The sequence below is a fragment of the Indicator indicator genome, chromosome 3 (genome assembly GCF_027791375.1).
Source record: "Indicator indicator isolate 239-I01 chromosome 3, UM_Iind_1.1, whole genome shotgun sequence".
Taxonomy (NCBI): Eukaryota; Metazoa; Chordata; class Aves; order Piciformes; family Indicatoridae; genus Indicator; species Indicator indicator.
In genome coordinates this window covers 50,204,857-50,227,384 of record NC_072012.1, presented here as the reverse complement: position 1 = coordinate 50,227,384, position 22,528 = coordinate 50,204,857, and the positions used below count along the sequence as shown (strand labels likewise).

At 44.1% G+C, this 22,528-nt stretch overlaps 1 protein-coding gene across 1 annotated transcript; it reads right to left on the bottom strand.

Moving 5' to 3' along the window:
- Positions 1–242: 242 nt before the first annotated feature.
- TMEM19 (transmembrane protein 19) lies at positions 243–11,080 on the bottom strand. Its single transcript, XM_054399715.1, has 6 exons — positions 10,936–11,080; positions 8,617–8,730; positions 5,618–5,755; positions 4,459–4,713; positions 2,471–2,680; positions 243–506 (listed from the first exon to the last, which is right to left on the bottom strand). The coding sequence occupies exons 1-6, from the start codon at positions 11,063–11,065 to the stop codon at positions 343–345; spliced, it is 1,011 nt and encodes a 336-aa protein (XP_054255690.1). The 5' UTR covers positions 11,066–11,080; the 3' UTR covers positions 243–342.
- Between the last annotated feature and the right edge of the window lie 11,448 nt (positions 11,081–22,528).

The window sequence follows — 22,528 nt, the reverse complement described above, 5'->3', positions numbered from 1 at the left end:
TGCTGTTTTCCTGATTTTTGCCCTCACAGATGCTGGGGACTGGAGAGAACACAGATGCCAACCAACCTTTCAGCTCCAGAAAGATAAAGGCAACGCTTCACCTCACTTAGCAATGATCTACATCCGTCTGAAGAGCAGCAAGAGAATGCTGACAAAACCCCTTCCTTGCTCTGAGAGATGCCAATTACCACATGAAGCTTACAGCCTTAAGCTGAGACGAAAAGTTCTTTGGCTCTCTGAAAGTTTCAGACCCCTCCGTTCAAGAGAGTTCAAAGAGAACTCCTCAGAGTCTTTGAGTAAGACTGGACATAAATGAATTACATGCAGAAAACCTCACATCATTCAACCCCTAGGCCAGAAACACCATGCCACACATGGAAGCATCAAAGCAATGATTATAGAAGAAAAAAGATTTACTGCATTGTTGTCCAATATAGGTTTTCCAGATATGTGCTTGGAGTCTTTTGTTTGGTGGTTGACAACCATGCCAATGTTCTGGTCAAAACCTGAGGAAAAAAGAAACACTTCATTTTACAGAGCCAACCAAGCTGAAAAGAAACTCAGTGTAACAGGTACACAACAGTTTTATACCACAGCAACTGGATTTGTTAGTATCATGGAATTGTTAGGGTTGGAAGGGACCTCAAGGCTCACCCAGTTCCAGTCCTCCTGCTATGGGTAGGGACACCTCACACTACATCAGGTTGTTCATAGCCACATCCAGCCTGGCCTTAAAAAACCTCCAGGGATGAGGCTTCCACCACCTCCCTGGGCAACCTGTGCCAGTGTCTCACCACCCTCATGGGGAAGAACTACTTCGTAACATCCAATCTGAATCTCCCCTGCTCTAGCTTGGATCCAATCCCCCCAGTCCTATCACTACCTGACACCCTAAAAAGTCCCTCCCCAGCTTTCCTGTAGGCCTGTTTCAGATACTGGAAGGCCACAAGAAGGTCTCCTCAGAACCTTGCCTTCTCTTTCTCTTTCTTGTACTTAAGCTGTTGCTTGCTTTGCCTCTGCACTATCAGTACTTTAGCATTGTGTTTCATTTGCTGTTACTGTACACACACCTCAGGTTTCATTTGATAAAAATATTAACAGTATTTTAATATCTTCTAATAGCCACAACATGGAAATTTCACTTTGAGCTGCTGAAGGGAGGTTGGGGCAAGGAGGGGGCAGCCTCTTCTCCTTGGTGTCAAGCAACAGGATCAGAGGAAATGGTTCCAAGCTTCACTAGAGGAGATTCAGGCTGGATGCTAGGAAATATTTCTTCACAGAGAGGGCTCGCAGCCTTTGGAATGGTCTGCCCAGGGCAGTGCTGCAGTCACCCTCCCTGGGGGTGTGCAAGCAGTGTGTGGAGCTGATGCTTAGGGACATGGTTTGGTGTTGACCCTTCAGCACTGGGTCAAGGGTTGGACTGGATGAGCTTTGAGGTCTCTCCCAACTAGATGGATTCTGTGATTTATTACACAGAAATTTCCAACACATCAAGACAAAAGAGCTACAGAAAAATCAGATTTCAAAGCCTGGGAATGAATTTTTACAAATACATGAGGGCCTGCAGTGACAGGACAAGTGGCAATGGCTTTGTATTAGACAAGAGGAGATTTAGGTTGGATGTTAGAAGGAAGTTCTTTACTATGAGGGTCATGGAACACTGTAACAGGTTGCCCAGGGAGGTGGTTGAGTTCCCATTCTTGGAGATACTCATAGTCAGGCTCAACAGGGCTCTGGGCAACCTGATCTAGTTGAGGATGTCCCTGCTTACTGCAGAGGAGGTTGGACTAGATGACCTTTGGAGATCCCTTCCAACCCAGACCATTCTATGATTCAGAGCACAAACAAGTAGGAAAGGTAACAGCAAGTCTTTCTGTTAGCCTTGTTATTTATATATAAAACAGGTATATCTGAAAAGAGAAGAAAAAAAGAAAAAAAAGAAAAAGAAAAAATAAAAAGAAGAAAACAAAGGAAGAAATAGAAGTCACAGTTAGTTGTGCTAACCCCAGAATGTAACCCACAGTGCACACTTTCCTCGAGCTTTTCTTATTTAATTCTTACAGCTGAGACTATTTCTGAGTCTTCTGAGTTAGAAATGGAGCTTCTGCAGTGACAACTTAATCTGAGTAAATGGATAAAATTAAGATGAAATCTTCTCCTATAAAGTGTTACCATAATTAGATAGCTAGAAAAAAATAGGGTAGCATTTTTTTTGTCTTTCAAGGTAATGTGATGGAGACCTTTGGCCTCTCTCAGTGATCAACAAGACAGTAACATAAGATAAATTAATCAAAAAGTGGAGGAGGACCAACTGCCCTTGCCCTAGTTTTCATTACCATGTCCACCACTTTGCCTCCCTTTGTCCTTTTCATTACTAATTCTGTATTTTTCCCCATTTAAAAAATCATGTCCTCAGCCTTTCAGGGCAGGGGCAGGGGCAGGGGCGGGAAGGGAAGGGAAGGGATCTTACCACTGTATTGCATTGTAGCTCCCAAATAGGAGTCAACAAGTGATCCCAGCAAACCAGCAGCTGCACCAAACACCACAATAGGCCATTGTGGAGCAGAGCTTTCCAGATCAGTCACAAAAATGTGTTGTGTTATGAAGTAGGTTACACCAACTGCCATGCCCCCAAGCAAACTTGAGAGCAAGCCCACTAAAGTAATTGCTCCATTTGTACCTAAAGCAAACAAAATTAAGCCAATTTACACCTTTTTTTTTCTTAAAAGACTTGGTTTTGTTCAAATGTTCTCTATGAAACCAAACCCATGTTCCCAGAAATCTTCCCCCCTTATACCCAGAGGACTCTGCTATCACAGCTTTTATTTACCATTCCCATTGGGCTGCTGAGAAGCTTAACCTGTACCATTACAACCATTACTATAATTTTTCCTGTCTCTAAGGGTAGAAATTCACTAGCACTGAATTAAATAAAACCAGGGAGCACACCTCTCAATGCCATCTGGTATTTGTCTGCTGCAAGGTGTGAGTGAGGGGCAGGAAAAGAAAAAGAAATTTGCCCCCACAAGCACAGACCTTGAGATGTGCATGTTACTAAAGCAATGCATCTTGCAGAGGTACACCAAGGCAGATTTCACCAATACAACTAGGAGAACAAAAACCCTTGGAGTAGGGGTTGGACTCAAACATCCCCTGAGGTCCCTTCCAACCCCTAACATCCTGGGATCCTGTGAGGATGTCTGACAGCTCATTGAATTAAAAAAAAAATCTGAAGAATGCTTATAAAGAGAAAAAAAAAAAAACAACACCCATGAATTTAAATCCCATCCTACACTATACAAAACTCAGATGCCAATGCCAGCAAGACTCAAAACCCCACACTGTCCTAAGGTCACAGTGTCATTCACTGTCTAGCCAAGGCCTGACAGACAGAAGGTTCACTTTACTCACCCTTTGTAAGATAGTCAAGGAAATTAGCAATTTAGTTAAATAAGAATTGAGGTTTTTGCAAAATGAGCAATTTAGTTAAACAAGAATTGAGATTTTTGCAGTGTTGGTATTGAATCTACATATGATTCTACTGACTAAAATGTTAATGTCAGAAACATTCAGTTCATAACTTATATTCTTTATATTATTGTGTTGCAGTTTGAAGGGGGAACTCCAGCCTAGTCCCTGACTGCAAAGGCTGAAAGTAAAATCAATGACCATTGGATGCAAAAGGAAAATAATGCTAAGGTCTATGGAATTCATTGGCTTGCTAATGGGAATGGAGACCAGAGGCAGAAGCAGTTCTCTCTCTCTTTTCTTCTCCTGTCACTTCTGCTTGCAACTTTTCTCTCTCCCTCTCTCCTGTGGCCTTGCCAGGGGATCTCTGTTTTGACTACTGATGTACCAGGAAGGAGGAAGGGAGTAGGGGAGGAGGTGAACAGTCTCCTGGATCCATCCAGAGGGCCTCTGAGGAGTTTCTGTGTTGTTTATAGATTGTAAATATCTCTATATTGTACATCTATTGTGCATTTTGTACATCTCCATTGCATTTCATATCTCAAGATTGTAGTTTGCTTGTAAATAGAGCTTCATTTGCTTCCACCCCAAACTGAGCTGGGCTGGCAATTTTATTTTGAGGGTAGTTTTCTCCAGATTAGTATGGGAGGTAATTTCAACCCACCACATACTGGCAACACAAACACTTTGAATATTGCCAGAGATAAGAGGTGTCAGCACTCACTAAGAATGGTTTTAGCTCCCTGGATGCTATGTTGGTCCATCTCCTCAATGAGATGCAGCAGAAACCCATCTGAGTATATCTCATTTCAGAGAACGTATTCTTGATAACATTTGCTAATCCCAAATTTCTGTGAGGTTGTTTGTTTGTTTGTTTTCCTGGAACTATTTTTTTAAACTTTCCAAGCTGGATGCAAAATTGAAAACAGATTAGCAAACTATTCAGAACATGTAAAACAGGCAACACCTTACCTACTGGTAGGACCTTACCTGCTGGAACCTTTTCCCAGGTGGTTATCAACCTTGGCTTGCTTTTGCTCATAACACTACCAATCTCTGAAGCCCATGTATCACCAGCAGAGCATGCCAAAGCTCCCAAAAGGGCCAAGCACATCCATGATGCTGTGTAGTGCTTTGAAAAGTCTATTGGAATTTCACCTGGTCCATTTTCTATCATATACAAGAGAGCCAGCTCAGTAGGGACACCGCCGTTACAGAACACTTGCACCCAGTTCCTCTGCCCACCTAAAGAGACAAAAATCTACATGTTAGTATTTCCAGGCAACAAAAAGTGAAATACACACAATATAAAGTTCAATTTAAAAAAAAAATAAACTTTCAAACCAGAAAATACATAGCAATTGGTTAAATAGAACAGAGGCAAAGGCAAATTTGTGTCCAGCAGATCCAGGGAGGTTCTCCTCCCACTCTGCTCTGCCCTGCTGAGGCCACACCTGGAATATTGCATCCAGTTCTGGGCTCCCCAGTTCAAGAGGGACAGGGATCTGCTGGAGAGACTCCAAGGGAAGGCTATGAGGATGCTGAAGGGACTGGAGCACTGTCTGGTGAGACAGTGAGACAGGGCTGAGAGCCCTGGGGCTGGTTAGTTGCAAAAGGAGAAGACTGAGAGGGATCTGATCAATGTCTATCAATAGCTGAGGGCTGGGGGTCAGGAAGGAAGGGACAGGGACAGCCTCTGCTCACTTGTGCCCTGGGATAGGACAAGGGGCAGTGGATGGAAACTGCAGCACAGGAGGTTCCACCTCAACAGGAGGAGGAACTTCTTCACTGTGAGGGTGACAGAGCCCTGGAACAGGCTGCCCAGAGAGGTTGTGGAGTCTCCTTCTCTGGAGCCTTTCCAGCCCTTTCTGGATGTGTTCCTGTGTGCCCTGTGCTGGATTCTATGGTCCTGCACTGGCAGAGGGGTTGGACTGGAAGATCTCCAGAGGTCCCTTCCAACCCCTAACATCCTGTGGTCATCCTGTGATTTGCTTGCTATTGTTCATAGGGATGAGGGTGGAAAGGAGGCAAAACAACAGCGTTCCATACTCTGGATATGATACCCAATCTGACTGTTGGAAAGAAAGAGCAGTATGCAGGGTTTATATTCCACAAGGGATTATAGAAGCATTGAAATGTTGTGGCTTACCTTCCTTGTATTCTGAATCTATTTTCTTCTTTATGTCTTTTTTCCATTTAGTAAGTTTTGAAGAAGTAACAAAAAATACAAACAAAGAAGTGAAGAAACTGTAATTTGCTACTGTAAGGATAAATCCAACCACCAGTCCTATAGAGAGAAAAAGAAAAAAAGTATATAGAATCATAGTATTGTCAGGGTTGGAAGGGACCTCAAGGATCATCCAGTTCCAACCCCCCTGCCATGGGCAGGGACACCTCACACTACAGCAGGTTGCTCACAGCCACATCCAGCCTGGCCTTAATAAACCTCCAGGGATGAGGCTTCCACCACCTCCCTGGGCAACCTGTGCCAGTGTCTCACCACCCTCATGGTGTAAAACTTCTTCCTAACATCCAATCTGGATCTCCCCTTTCTAGTTTTGCTCCATCCCCCCCCAGTCCTATCACTCCTGGAGACCCTAAAAAGTCCCTCCCCAGCTTTCTTGTAGCCCCCTTCAGATACTGGAAGGCCACAAGAAGGTCTCTTTGGAGCCTTCTCTTCTCCAGACTGAACAGCCCCAACTCTCTCAGTCTGTCCTCACAGCAGAGCAGCTCCAGCCCTCTGCTCATCCTAGTGGCCCTTCTCTGAACACCTTCCAGCACCTCCAGATCCTTCTTGCAATAGGGGCTCCAGAACTGGATGCAATACTCCAGGTGGGGTCTCACCTCAAGTAACAATGTCTGGTTGTAAAGCCATTCTGTATTTTGAATCTCCTGAACACAAAGAGGATCCGCATGATAAACTTAAGACAATCATGCAATAAGAAAATGACTGAAGTCCCCAATACTTGTATGAGAGTTACAGTCCTATTTTGACTTATAAAAAATAATTTTATATATATTATTTATCTAATATAACAATATAATTTTCTCTTAGAATTTATTTTCAAATTGCAAATTTTATTGCTCCTGCTTTAGCATTTAATTAAGAGGTTCTCTTGTCACAAATCAGTAATACTGTGCAGAAATATGATGGAGCAATAAAAAAGTCAAAAGGATATCTAAGCATGCTGACTGAAGAATAGGATTGTTTGTTTAAGAAGGATATATACACTTGTGGTTGTGTCTCCAGCAGGAAGATTTTTCAGCTTTAGAATCAAATTCCTCCCCTAAGGTCTTTAAAATAACTCTCCTCCTTATCTTAACAGCTGCTACTTCTCCTTTCTCTTTCTCACTTTCTGTTTCTGATTTTAATGTCATCTTTTTCTTCCTGTAATTTTCTTCAGTATTTGAGCTCCTGGATGTGCTTCTTTTCTCATCTCCTCCTCCACAGGGGAGGCCTCATACTCCCTGCCCACCATAAGCATACAGTTAGTTCTTCAGGGCTGAAAGGAAATTGGTGGCACTTAGAGCAAATGCCAATAGAATCTGCCTAGAAGAGCTGTTTTGTTCAGAGATAAAGAGAAAAGACTTCTTTTTTTTTTTAATTTAAAAAATGCTTCCCTGAACAAGATTTGCAACATGGTGACATGGAAGGAAAGGATTTGAGGTCCTGTTTCTTTCCACTGACCATCAGTTCAGATAATGTCCCAAGACAAAGGTGAATCACCTCACATGAAAGCTGTGCACCACATTCCAGCGACAGTATTCTACACTACCTTGGGGTTTCTCTTGTGTGGTAAAGGAAAGTTTTGTTGAAACAGTACTTGGCTTGAAGTGCAACACAGATTTAATTGTCTTCTTATTTTGGGGAGGCAAAAAGTGCCTACAACTGCACTTGCTATAGAAACGGGAATTGTGTTATCTTTACTAGTTTTCTACCAGGCAGTTAGGCTACTGACATGGCTCTGTTTAATGGCATCCCTTGACCACTGTCTCTGCCATTTTCCTTATCTCTGTGTGAATCCATTTGTGATTTAACTGCATGCTGGACTGAATTTTAAAGCCATCTTAAAGGTTTACATAAATCTTAACAACAACATTAATCAAATTAATAACAAAGAGCAGCGAAAATTACCACTGGAACAGGCTGCCCAGGTGTTATAGGTTAAGGACTGAATGTTCCATCATAGAGAAGGACCAGAGAGCACAAGGAGGTGGACACAGGAAAGCGTAATCTTTGTAATTTCATTCCCATCATGCTGCATCTCCCTGTACAAAGGGGGTTCACAGTCTGTTCTTTCTGTTTCCCTCCCTTCTCTGCTCCTGACATGGTGATTCCTCTCATCTCTGTGGTAGCGTGGGGGAGTTTCCAGCCTTCTGCGGCAATCTACATTCCAGCTGCACAGTTTTGGCCCTAGTGGGAGGGGGGCAGACAGGTCTGTGGGGGTACATTGGGGCCTGATCAAGGCTTAGTTGCCTCCAGCCTGGGGGGCAATTGAGGCCTTGGTAGACCTGTCCTGTGGGGGGACAGTTTGGCCTGCTGAGGTTGAGTGGGGGGGAAGGTTTTGGAAGGTTCTGGCCCAGGTAGAGAACTGGGCTTAATTTGTGTATAGATTCCTTTTCCCTGAATACCTGTTGTATTTCTATATATATCTGTAAACAGCATTCATCTACTCTCCAATTCTATGCAAGTGTTTTTATTTCACTCCCTTGGGGGTAAAATACCTTTCTGCCCTGTTGGCCTGAGCAGCTCATGGCTCAAACCTAGGACACCAGGGGGGTTATGGAGTCTCCTTCTCTGGAGATATTCAAAACCTGCCTGGATGTGTTCCTGTGTGATCTGCTCTAGGTGCTCCTGCTCTGGCAGGGAACTTGGACTGGATGAGCTTTCCAGGTCCCTTCCAACCCCTAACATTCTGTGATAAATTAACTTGACTATTTAAAGAGGAACCAAAGCTAAAAACTCAGTATGAATTCAAGGCATATATGCTTACATTTTTACTTCTGACTTTTATTTTACTTTTCATGATAACATAAGTAGGTAGGAAAGTCTTAGGAGAATATTATATACAATTAGAAGGATCTTAATTTAATTTATGAAATGTTTAACTGAATAGTCTCTGGAGAAAAAAAGAAAAGACAACATACCTCCTAGTGCTCCACTGTGATCAAGACTCTTCTTCTTAAAACCCTGTGTAGCAATTATTAGTGGAACCAAGATTGAAAAAAGCCAGCGCCATGGAGAAATTGGTTGTAAAGTACCTGATAAATCAAATAAAATGGATACAGATGATCCTTATAAGCCTTCTTTTTAGTGCCTTCCTATCTTAAAAGTAATTACCTTTTAGGATATATTTCAAACTGGATCTTAATGGAGATTAAACTTCTTACCCTTTGGGAGAAATATATTTTTATGAATATGTGCAATTTATCTACTCAGCAATTTTTCTACTCAGCTTTCTCAGGAAAAAGAAAATACATTAAATTAACTAAAATTATTTACAAACGAATATCAGATGTGTCAAGAAATAAACATGGTGATATTTTCCATTCCAAAATTCATTTACAAACTCCAAAAATGAACATTCAAAATGCTAAGACCAGCTGAAACCTGATTTGGACAGAACAGATAACATCAGATTTTCGAACAAAAAAACTCCAACCCAACTCATAATCCATCCAAGTTATGTAAAATTCAGTTTCAGTGACTTTTTTTGCCTTGGTCTTCAGTGGCAAGGGCTCCAGCCACACTGCCCAAGCTGCAGAAGGCAAAAACAAGTGACAGGGACAACAAAGAACCACTCACTGTAGGAGATCAAGTTTGAGACCATCCAAGGAACTGGAAGGGGCACAAGTCCATGGGACCTGATGAGCTGTATCTGTGGTTCCTGAGGGAGCTGGCAGATGAAGTGGCTAAGCCACTATCCATCATACTTGACAAGTGGTGGCAGTCTGGGTTTGGAGTTGTTTAGCTTGGAGAAGAGAAAGTTCTAGGGAGACCTTATACAGGCCTTCCGGTACTTAAAGAGTCTTGCAGTCAAAGGTTGACTCAAAAACTCAAGAGAAAAGCACCACCAACTGTGTATGAAGAGAGCTCCAGTGCTGCTGTCTGGTATTGCTCAGCACAAACCGAGGGGGTTCTTGGTATTAACTTGAGTGCAAGTAGTACCAAACCACAAAGGGCTTCTTTGTGAGTGGTTAACAAACAGAATTTTCACCTCTTCAAGGTAATTTTTAAATTGACCTTCTTTTGTGTTTCCTTGGGGGAAACTCCCAAATTATTAATACTAAATTGCTACAGAAAGTGAATAGTTAAAACTAGTCTTAAGATAGAAAACATTTATTGGTTTCTTATGGATTCTTTTACACTTCCATTTTATCAACAGTTGGGTCACCATTTGGTGCCTAAGCATTACTATGAACTTTAAACTGTAAATTAAAAAATGCATGGGTTTGGTATTTTTATATTTATGGTTATGGACTGTGACTTCATCGCTTTAAAGGCTGAACTCAAGCCTCCTCAAGCTGAGGCCTTTCCATAGTCTCAGGTAAACAGACAACACAAGTTATATGTTTCTTGTTCTATAATCATTCTCTCTAAAAAAGGAGGATAAGTCTGTAGTCTCTTCCTTTGTATCAGTTCCTATTCACCTGATATCAGGACTCTCCACTCTATGCTGCCAATTCCCAATCACATTAGCTAGCAAGGACTGGAATATCCATCAGGTAAAACTCAGAGAGCTATACCTGTAGAGACTGGACACACATAAATTAATGTATGTGTTTAAGTCCAACTTGGCTACAACAAAATGTGGTTGTGAAGTCTGCTTCTGCATACCTTCTATGTGTGGCATCACTCTGCAAGTCGAAGTGGAAGTGCCCAGGCAACACAGATTTAATGCTGTACTAGAACTAATACCCCATCCTAAGTCCCAAATCACTGAAAAATGCTGTGCTGAGGCATCCAACTGTCACTGCAAGTCATCTTATTTATTCTAACTTCTGGATGTAAGGTGACACTAGGCAGATGAAGGCGTTCATATTGCATCTCTAGGCACTCAGTAACGCTGCTCTTCCTGCACGAGGCTGCACACTTAATGACAAGTCTCTACCTGTCCTGGGAACTCGGGAACAGGATGCCCAGGGGGGCTGTGGAGTCTCCCTCTCTGGAGATATTCAAGACCCGTCTGGATGCGTTCCAGTGTGATCTGGTATAGGGGATACTGCTCTGGCAGGGGGGTTGGACTGGATGAGCTTTCGAGGTCCCTTCCAGCCCCTAACATTATGTGAAAGCACTTAAGTCTTCTAGGCTGAAGGCATTGCTGTTAAAATGGTCCTTAAAGCGAAATGACGAACCACAGACGTCACTAGTGTGCTTGCAACTACAGACAACTAAGCCACAGACGGTTCAGTTCGCCCTCTCCGGACCATGCCGGCCTCCCCACAGATCCGGGCCTTTGGACTCACCGTAGTACGTACTTGCCGTGATGGACACGATCCAGAACACTAAAGAAATACAAATGAGCAAGTTCAGGACAACGATATTCGCCATCATCTTGAGGTACTCTTTGAAGAAATCCTCCTGGTAACAGGACATAGGAAGCGAGAAGGAGAATACCTGTCGGGGAAGCACACGGCGCAGCCTGTCAGCAACACCACCACTCTCTCCTCCTCCCACCCCGGCCCGCATCACCCCGCGGCCGCCTTTCGTCCCCGGTACCACGGGGCACTACCAGGCGACACCACAATGGCCACCACCACCCGCCCGCTCGGGGCTGGGCTGTGCATCGCTCGGCCGCCGGAGGCCCCCCGCCGGCTCCCCACCTCGCACCGCCCAGCTCCGCTCCCGACCTGCTCCTGCGGCCCGCGGGCGCCGCCACCGTCCCGCCCCGCCGCCGCTCTGCGCATGCTTCCTCGGCCGCCGCACCCGTGGCTCTGCCGGGGGAGAAGAGAGGAGGCGCCGTGTGCCCTGGCGTGGCTCAGCTGTGGTCGGGCTGCGGCCGCACTGCGGCTAGTCTGTGTCTTGCCCGCCCTCCGTTCCCTCCCAGGCGCTGCGGCTACCCCGCAGCCCGTCTAGTCCGGTGTCTGCGCTTTTCCCCCCCCCACAGCGGTGCCTTTTCCTCTGCCTGATTCTGGGCTGGGGCTGCGTCCCTGCGACAAACGCTGAGTTCTCCCGGCGGCGGCCCGGCGTCGCAGTATGTTTTTTCCCGTCCTCTGCCCTTGCCGGGGAGAGGTGGCTGCTTGCGTGCCGCTGGCGGGTCCTGCAGCTGAGGGGAGCCAGGCGGCCGCCTAGCAGACAGGATGGCGCTCCCCGGCCTCTGCCGCGGCGCTCCGGAGGGGCACTCCGCCCCTCTGACCCGGCCTCTTCCCGCAGTCTCCCACGGGACGGCCGGGCTGACGCGCGGCCCTTCGGGCTCATCGCCACCCCTCCCCTCAGGCCTCGGTACACAGCCAGGGCCCTCGCTCCCCAGCCCGGGCGGGCTCCTGGGTAGTTGCGAGCCCGGCACCAGCCCTTCGCAACCCCCCACGCTGCCTCTTCTGCGGTAGGCGACCCCCACTGGGGCAGCCACCCCGCTGCCGGTCTCACGGCTTGGGGCTGGGCTGTACACCGGACTGCTCAGTGCTTTCCGTGGTGGGCTCAAATGGCAACAATTACTGCACACGCCGAAGGAAGAAACATTGTTTAAATATAAATCCAGTTCGTGCCATAATGTTTCTGAATAAAACCAGGAAAGGTATCACTACGAGCGTTATGGAATCGGTTAGTAAGTAGTGATACCAAGAAGATACCTGGATGAGGTTTGAAACTTGTCAGGGCATTGCAAAGTTCACTAACGCATGAGAAAGTGACTTGGAACTTTCCCTGAAGTTAACTTTGAACAAGCCAAACCTGACTGGCAGCTTTTCTTCAGGCTCACCAGAGTTACTTTCAAAACACCGAACTGCTTACATGAGTTACTAGAAGCATTCTGCAGCTCCCACTTTAACTTACCAGAGGCTTTGTCAATAAAGCACAGAAATGCCTGAAACTCCACAACTTTTCCAGAACCCCTTCCTTTGTTTTTAGGCAGCTGCCTGTGAAATAAACAAGATTTTAGGTACTGCAGAAGATAACTTTGGAATAGCATTTACGTATTCAACATTTGTTCAGTTGAAGGTAAGATCGAAACCCTTAAAGTTTACAAACACTGGTACAAATGAGTCACCTCATGAACATTAATCACCTCAGGTGCTTGTTTTCGTAGACTTGGAGCAGCAGCAGAATAGAATCTTTAGTTAAGTATTCAGTGAGAGGCAGAGTAATAAGGAAAAATGAATGAAAAGGTCTTTTACATACAACAGGTAGCCATTCAGTTATAGGCTCTGGTAATAGTTTGAGGAACAGGAGTAGTCTTTAAGCTTGAAAAGTCTAGTGAATAATCTTGGTGTTTATGCCTGTTTCTGATTTCATCTTTGAAGCACATTCTATTCATTTGTCATTTAGAATCCAGAGTAAGTTTTTAACAGGATGTGAATACAGTCCAAGCTGGGGCTTACTTTGCAAGAGACACTTAGATACACTTTTATCGTGTTTTGAAAGAAATACTAAGTTATCACTCAGGCCTCCTTCCTTGGCTGTTGTCTAAACTAGGTACCATATTCTGCAAAGATTTACAGATACTTGGCTGAAGATAAAAGGCCTATTGCAGAGGTTAAAGTTAATGAACACTTGGGTGTTCAAAATGCATTTGGTCCAGGCAAAGGCAATTAGAGCCAAAATTTGGACCAGGCACATCAGACAAGGTCAGACAGGCTTTATCTTATTTTCTGCTATATTTGTTGATAATAAAGACTGGGAACATAGAGTCATAGAATGGTCCAGGCTGGAAGGGACCTCCAAAGCTCACCCAGTCCGACCTTCCTGCAGTCAGCAGGGACATCCCCAACTACATCAGGCTGCCCAGAGCCCTCTCCAGCCTCACCTTGCGTGTATCTCCGTGGGCAACTTGTTTCAGTGTTCCACTACCCTCATGGTGCAGAACTTGTTCCTAACATCCAGTCTAAATCTGCTCTTCTCTAGTTTGAAGCCATTGTCTCTTGTCCTGTCCCTGCAGGCCTTTGCAAACAGTCTCTCTCCATCCTTCCTGTAGCCCCCTTCAGGTACTGGCAGGCTGCTCTTAGGTCTCCCTGGAGCCTTCTCTTCTCCAGACTGAACACCCCCAGCTCCCTCAGCCTGTCCTTGTAGCAGAGGTGCTCTAATCCCCTGATCATTCTTGTGGCCCTCCTCTGGACCTGCTCCATCAGGTCCATGCCCTTCCTATCCTGAGGGCTCCACTCGTGGACACAGTACTCCAGGTGAGGTCTCACCAGAGCAGAGCAAAGTGGCAGAATCACCTCTCTGGATCTGTTGGCAATGCTGCTTTTGATGCAGGCCTGGATGTAATTTGCCTTCTGGGCTGCAAGCTCACACTGCCTGCTCATGTCCAGATGTAAATTTCCTCTGAACTAGAGATCCCCAAAACAATGCTGATGTAGAAGGACTGACTTTGGTCTATCTGGTCTTCCTTCTTACCTACCACATTTTCACTAAACCTCCATCTGAGCTCCAGATTTGAAATCTAATAACTGGGTGCTCTGTAGCTGGGCTGCTTTGCAAGAACAGGGCATCTTTCAAAGGGTAGCACCAGCATGACATTGTTTAGATGCTCCTGCCAACATTTAAGAGATTATTTTTCAACCAGATCAACTCTGCTTAGACTGGGGGCTGAACAAGTAGCTGCTTGTTTAGGTGTAACCAACTCCCATAAGTTTATTCACTCAAATACACCCTTCATTGCAACAAATTTATTAACTCTGTTGCTTAGTTTTTTGTTTTCTAAACTGTAACAGGGTTGATACTGGAATTTCTGGTGAAGAAACAAAGGTTCCTGTAGGAATCATACAGCCCTGGCTAATATCTGTGGGCCTGTACAACTCTGGCAGTATGGTTAATAGTAACACACAAGCTGATGTGAAGAGGGGGCAGGTCTGGGGAGCTCTGAAGTGCCTTCCAGCTTCTTTCATAGGTGCTATATATGTGTTAAGCAGCCCCTGTGCTGATTTAGAGGGTCAAGCCTGGCTGTTGCACTGGCTTAGCCAAAGCCACAAATGCTGCTGCTGGAGTTTACATGAGCAAGAAAAAAACAGAGTACTGGTCTCAACACCTGGTGTGAGGTGGCGGTGTGAGGTGGTCCTAGTCATGAAACTGGTAACAACCATGGCATGAATATTTGCTTTGACTCCTCTTTCAGCTCTGAGTCATTCATTAAATGTGGCTTCATAGAGCCCTCTTCCAATGTTTCCATGAAACCAATCACATTTCCTGCAGTTGCTTGGTGCCCACTAAAAGTTACACACAGACTAGAAGATGAAAAAGAAAGGAACCAGAAGGTAGACTTCTACATTTAGAAACTCAGTGAAGTAGCCAAGCTATTAAAGTAATGTCTACAGCAGTTATTGTCATTGGCCCGAATATTATGTGTGAAGTTTTTAAGGCCAGGCTGGATGTGGTTCTGGGCAACCTGATCTAGTGTGAGGTGTCCCTGCCCATGGCAAGGGGGTAGCAACTGGATGATCCTTGAGGCCCCTTCCAACCCTGACAATTCTGTGGTTCTGTAAAGTCCTCTTTGCTAAATGTTGCCCTTGGATTTTATTAGGTCCTGCAATAATAATAATAAAATGATTTTAATGGGCACAGGTGGTGGTGTTTTTATTTTTTTTAAATGAAATGGCCATCTGGACATTTACAATACTACAATCTAGAATTCATGTACTTAAAATGCCATCTTGAACCAGTATGAGGACTATTATGCATATTAAATCATGCAGTACCTACATTTCATAAACAATTTCTACTTGTAAACCCTGTGTCGGTGTGAGCTGAAATTCCCCCCCCCCACCAACAATAACCAGGCTAGCTCAGTCTGGAAGCAAATGAAAAGCTGTATTTACAAGCAAAGTCTAAAAACTGCAATGAAATGCAATGAATATGTACAAATATACAAAATTCACAACATTCACAAATATATACAATCAACAGAAAAGCACAACCAATCTCCCTTTGCTTCCCCCCAAGGGGACCCTCCCAAAGGGGCCTCTCTATCTCTCCCAGGAGCATCCCCCCCAGACCCTCCTGTACAGAGAAGCAGAGTTAGTTAAGCAGAAAGTTGTTAACTTAGCTGCCAAGGTCAGTGTGTGTTATCTTCAGCCAGAAGAGAAGAAGAAGAAAACAGCAGCCAGACAGCCCAGCAACTGCCCCCACTGCCGAACGCAGAATGTGCAGAGTGCCTACTTTGTTTTGGGTAATAGTTCTTAAACATTTCTATCTATCCAATGGAAGTGTTTAGAACAACCAGTATTTTGCTTTCTTACACCCAATAGTGACTTATTTACATTCTTTCACTTTCTCTGTTCTGAACTTTGCAAGGAAAAATTAAAAAGACAGTTTCAAACCATCACAACCCCTACATTCTTCACTCACACCTAATAATATTGATAAGCTTGATAATTAAAAAATTTGCAACAGCTGCTTGAGACACAGACCTGAAAACTTTTCTCTACAGTTTCACAGAATCACAGAATGTGAGGGGCTGGAAGGGACCTCCAAAGCTCATCCAGTCCAGCCCCCTGCCAGAGCAGGAGCACCCAGAGCAGATCACACAGGAACATAGCCAGGCAGGTCTTGAATGTCGCCAGAGGAGACTCCACAACTCCCCTGGGCAGCCTCTTCCAGTCTTCTGACACCTTCACAGGGAAAAATTCTTCCTCCTTTTTCCATGGAACTTCCTATGCCTCAATTTCCACCACTGCCCCTTGTGCTGGCATTGGGCATCACCCAGCAGAGCCTGGCTCCAGCCTCTGGGCACTCCCCCTGCACATCTTTATCAACAGCAATGAGGTCACCTCTCAGGCTCCTCCTCTCCAAGCTACAGAGCCCTCAGCTCCCTCAGGCTCTCCTCATAAGGAAGATGTTCCACTCCCTTCAGCATTTTTGTGGCTCTGCTCTGGACTTTTTCAAGCAGTTCCCTGAGGTCCTTCTTGAACTGAGGGGCCCAGAACTGGACACAAGATTCCAGATGTGGCCTCAGCAGGGCAGAGTAGAGGGAGAGGAGAACCTCTCTGACCTACTAACCACAGCCCTTCTAATCCACCCCAAGATGCCCTTGGCCTTCTTTGGCCACAAGAGCACATTGCTGGCTCATGGTCAACCTTCCATCCACCAGGACCCCCAGGGCCTTTTCCCCATCACTGCTCTCCAGCAGCTCAGTCCCCAACCTATCCTGCTCCATGGGGTTGTTCTTTCCCAGGTGCAAGACTCTGCACTTGCCTTTTCCTATACAGACTTGAAATAAGAAAAATCTGAGAAATTTCAGTTAAAAAGAAAAGAAAACAAATTAGAAATATAAGCTGCCCAATATTGGAAGTAGAGTTTCTTCTTACCTTTTACCTAGATCTGTAGGATGCAAAGCACAACCAGTGCAGAGTCTGAAAGAAAAATAAATATGATGTAATAGGAGACAGGAACGTGAGATGATTAAAGGCAGCATGACAAACTGAAGATAATAGCATGCTACTGTCCACAGCATGCTAATCACTCTTTTACATTAGTAATTTGGGGATTTTTTGGAAGTACACTAGAATTTAGCATATTTGCCATAATGTAGAATAAATTTTCCAAATTTTCATGAAGAGTTTAGAAGTAAACTTTTGGTGCTTCTTTGCTTTTCTGCCTCTAGTTTTGGATCTCTGAGCTAGCACTCTCTATTTCTCTTTGTGCTTAAAACATTCATGTTTGTGGGAGCTCTGCTTTTGTTATGCTATTTATACTTTTTTTTTTAGTGGTATCAAATCAAAGGGAAATGCTGATGTGACCATGGAATAATTAATTTCACCTACCTCTGTAGTGTATAAATACTGTTTATAGGAGAAGAAAAAAAGAAAGAGCTGCCCATTGGCTTTTAAAAACAGAAGAAGCTATTAAAATTTTGTTTGGAGACAAGTATTGTCTCACAGGTAATATGACAATGAAGGAAAAACAACCCCTTTAATCACAGAATCACAGAATTAACCAGGTTGAAAAGGACCTTTGAAATCATGCAGTCCAACCTATTACCCAACACCATCCAATCAACTAACCCATGGCACTGAGTGCCTCATCCAGGCTGTTTTTAAACACTTCTAGGGACGGTGACTCCACCACCTCCCTGGGCAGCACATTCCCATTGCCAATCTCTCTTTCTGGGAAGAATTTCTTCCTCACATCCAGCCCAGACCTCCCCTGGTGCAGCTTGAGACTGTGTCCTCTCCTTCTATCACTAACGACCTGTGAGAAGAGACCAGCACCAACCTCTCCACACCCTCCTTTCAGGTAGTTGTAGAGAGAAATGAGGTCTCCCCTGAGCTTCTTCTTCTTGATGATCTTGATTTTTACTACTTTCTTTCTTTACTTAGTTATTACAAGAGAAAACACCATACTTGGACATGAAGTTCTATCCTGCATTTTCTTTGTAACACTCCCCAGGAATTTATACATACATTTACTTATAGGAATATTCCTGCTTTTTATCACTTGCCTTTATAGTCTTTATGTTAGAATGTATTATGAATATAATATAGCTTGAAAGTTATACAGTAATTTAAAAAATATATATTCTTCATTGTTAAACTTGTCTTTTCAAAAAAACAAAAATTGATTGAAGACAAAATAAAAATGGTTACCAGTGTACTAAGCATGGCTACACACAAGGGGCTTGAATAATAGTCACACTTGAAGAATCACAGAACCACAGAACATCAGAGGTTGGAAAGAACCTTTAGAGATCATCCAGTCCAATCCCCCTGCCAGAGCAGCATCACCCAGGGGAGTCCACACAGGAATGCATCCAGGTGGGGTTTGAAAGCCTCCAGAGAAGGAGACTCCACAACCTCTCTGGGCAGCCTGCTCCAGGGTTTTGTCACCCTCACTGTAAAGAAGGTCTTCTCATGTTGAGATGCAACCTCCTGTGTTCCAGCTTGTACCCACTGTTCCTTGCCCTATCACTGGGCACCACCAAAAAGAGACCATCACCTTCATCTTGACACCCACCCCTCAGATATTTATAGATGTTTTGTTAAACTGGGAGACTGGGGAGAAGGCAAACTAAGGCCCATGCCTGTGAAAAGCAAAGCAACCACAAATGGAGATGCATCATCTCCACTACCTCTGATGTCCATTCACATTGTGACTGGATCCATGGCCAACATTAACAGGAGGAGCTTCAACAAGGCCAAGTGCCAGGTCTTGCAGTTGGGTCACAACAATCCCAAGCAATGCTCCAGGCTTGGGGCAGTGTGGCTGGAAAGCTGCTGGCAGAAAGGGAGATGGGGCTGCTGATGGACAAGCAGCTGAAGAGGAGCCAGCAGTGTGCCCAGGTGGCCAAGAAAACCAAAGGCATCCTGGCTGGGATCAGCAATGCTGTGTCCAGCAGGAGCGGGGAGGGGATTGTCCCCTAGGACTCAGCTCTGCTCAGCCCACACCTGGAGTGTTGTGTCCAGTTTTGGGCACCTCAATCCAAGAGAGATGTGGAGGTGCTGGAGCCAGGGCAGAGGAGGGCAAGGAAGCTGTGAAGGGCCTGGAGAAGAAATGTGATGAAGAGAGACTGAAGGAACTGGGGATGGTTAGTGTGAAAGAGAGGAGGCTGAGGGGAGACCTCATGGCTGTCACGGAGCACACTTAGATGCTTAGATGTTATTAAAAATAAGTATTGTATTACTTCCAAGCAGATCTCTCTAGCTAAACATGACAGTTTGTTAGGAATGTCTAACAGAGAAACCTCTGAAAAGACAAAACAGCGATACTGTCAAATTTTATGCTGATAGTGTCATTAGTCTACAGAAACCAGGAGAGGCATAATACTGCAGGCAAATATTTATCCCAAGGAGAGCACCCAAAACTAGTCATCCCCTCTGAAAATGCCAACCACATTGCAAACAATCATTTTCATGCCACAGGAGTTGCAGTATGGATGAATTCATAACATTTTTGAGGCAATCCCAAATGTCAGTGATTAACACTGCAGAGAAACCATTCAGAGCAGGATTTGGAGTGTGGACTATACAAAGCAACAAATTTTGTGTCTGACAGGAAACTAGGATTTTCTTCTCCTCCTCCAGGAGGAATCTAGCTCATGTACACCGAAACCATGGTGGTCATAGTGGCTTCAAAACTCCATCACTGTTCTGTATCATTGTATTAGGTCTCATAGCCTATGTTGACACAATGCTAGCTATGCAGGGGAACAGGACTGGCTGGCTTTTAGATGTAGATAACTTTGAAATGATTCAGAATCATTAAGTTTCATATACTTTTAGCCTGGGAAAACACACGTCCTTCCATGTCTGCCTCAACACAACTGGGTGTAACTTGACATACTTCATTATTCCAATTAGCAGCTTGACCCATTTAGGCAGACTGAGCAGAACTTTTTTACTGTGTTTAAAATTGCTTATAAGAGATGAACCAAAGCTAAATCTAGATATGGAATAAAGGCTTAACAAAAAAAAAAAAAAAAAAAAAAGTATCTTCCAGTTTGTTAGTGACCAGGCCTAGGTTCTTACAGGCTTGTCAAGCTCCCATTGATTTTAGTTGTGGAAGTGGGTGCCCAAATATCCAAAAACATAAGCTGTAGTTCTTTAAAAGGAGGACTGTGAAGAAAAGAAGGGCAGGCAGAGCACCTGGGAGTGATGGAGGAGGCTGGAACATGAGATGAACCCTCAGGCAGAACAAGGGGGAAAAAATCTCTGCTGAATGACACCAGCAAGAAGAAACACACAGGTAGAAAGGTAGAAATGGAAAGATGAGTGGATGCAAAAGTGCAAAGTGGATGCTCCAACACAGCTTGACACCAGTTTGCAGACTTAAATACAAACAGCAGGAATCCTTTTTTTTTTCCCCCTGTCTTGTCAGAAAGATCAGACGAACTGAGCTCAAAGAGATTTTGGCTGCAAACATGAAAGTTCAATAAAAAATCCTAAACCTGAGTACCTTCCCTTCAAATGATTTAATGGCTTGGGCATCTAAAAACCAAATGTTTGCTGGGGGATTTTTGCCTGTCTTCACAGAACTAAGCAGAACAAGGGTAGAAATTGGGTTTACTATTTTTAACTGACTACTCCAGCCACCAGACTATTGGCTTTTCTAAGGGCTTTCCCTACTTATAAGAATTTTGTTCAGACTCTAACCTGATTTTAGGGGCTTCCCCCACTAAAATTAGTTGAAATAAATGTTCTGATTTTAGCACAACAGCAGAAGTTAAGGCCAGGCTGGATGTGGCTCCCAGCAAGCTGATCTAGTTTGAGATGTCCCTGCCCATGGCAGGGGGGTTGGAACTAGATGATCCTTGAGGTCCCTTCCAACCCTGACAATTCTATGATTAACAAAATTCCTAACCATTTCTTTCTGATAGAGAAACCATGCCAACAGGCTGTTAACTCCAACTGTTGAATCTATGCTTCATTGTAGAAGTTCAAAAAGTAGACCACTCTATAAGCCTCTGGAAGATGAAAAGCAACAGTGACATACGTGACTAACATTTCAAACAATCTCCTTAACACTAAATCAAGCTTTCCTGGAGCTCAAGTACCAAAATGCTGTGTCTATGTGAATAGCTTTGAACTAAGCCTTTCCAAGCAGTTGCTCATCATGTCCTCATGTGCATCTGCAATAAACCAGGACTGAATTACAAAATGACTGTTTGCAGGGTAACTCTGCCAAGTGTCATCAACAGCTGCCAGTGTTTTTTACCTGTGAAGTCTCCAGTCAGGTAATGACTTCATTTATCCTCCTACTCTCTTTTTCCAATTTTTTTTCCAGTTGCTAAGCTAAGCTATAGTGGCCTCAGTTTTCTACCTCTTCCGTGTGAAGGAAGGCAGGATGGTTTTGTAACAAAATAAAGTTACATAAATTCTGGGATGAACTCTTCATGGCTGCATGATGCTGTCCGTGAAGATGTGGTGATACAGTGCTGTTAAAGCATATTCATCGAGTAGATATATTTTCTCACTGATTATTACTTCAAAAGCAGACTTACAGTGAGAATTGTTTTTTTAATTTAAAGATTGGTTCTCAAACACCACTTAAATGCATTTATTTTCTTGTGTCTGCTCTTCTGCTGCTTGTTCCCAATTAAATTTCCACTTGACAATTTGTATTTTTTAATTGCTTCTGGAAAGGCATGGAAGTGGTGTTTTTTATTAGTGACAAAAGGTGGCAGAGTGGTAAAACTGCTGAATGGTGAATCACCATGGGTTACCTCTACCTTCTATCTCCTTTAAACCAATGGAAGAATTATGTTTAGATACTAGATAGCAAAGCTAAGTGCCACAAAGCCAGCCTTTGTTGAGCTGATACAGACAGGTGACAGCAAAGAGAAGTTGATGCAGGCATTATCCCTGCTAGTAGATTTTTGCCTTGGTTGTCTAAGCCATTACAGTTTAGGCTGGTAGTAGATCATAGATGAAAGTGATACTGTTCATATTTCCAGTGATAAGTGTGTGCATTTCAGCTGAATCATATGATGAATACTGATGTGCTCCTGGTAGTTCTGATAGAAGAAATAAAATAGTCCTCACTTCACTCATTATTTAATGTAGTCTTCATCTGTGTTTCAGTATATTAAGATTAGAGGCATGATGTTAATTAAACCTCTGCTGATAGACAATGAGGGAAGGGGGAGAACACCCTGCAACACTCCACTCTGGTGGCTGTGGACAGATTTGTCTAGGAATTAAAGGTGATGGGTAATTACCCCTTGCAGTTCAGTGGGGTGTGTGTGCTATTTGTGAGTTAGCATTTCCCAAGCAACAACAATACTTAACAATGCTACACAGTCATATGAGCAAGTAATTAATTGCTCTGTATGCGAAGTCCATGGCAGAGCATTAATAAAGTTCATGGTAGAGCCTTAGCTGCTCTGAGTCCATGTCCAGAGGTCATGCTCTCTGATGCTGATGCAGTCATCCATTGGCCACACCAGTGATGTGCCTCTGTCCCGTGTAGCTGGCT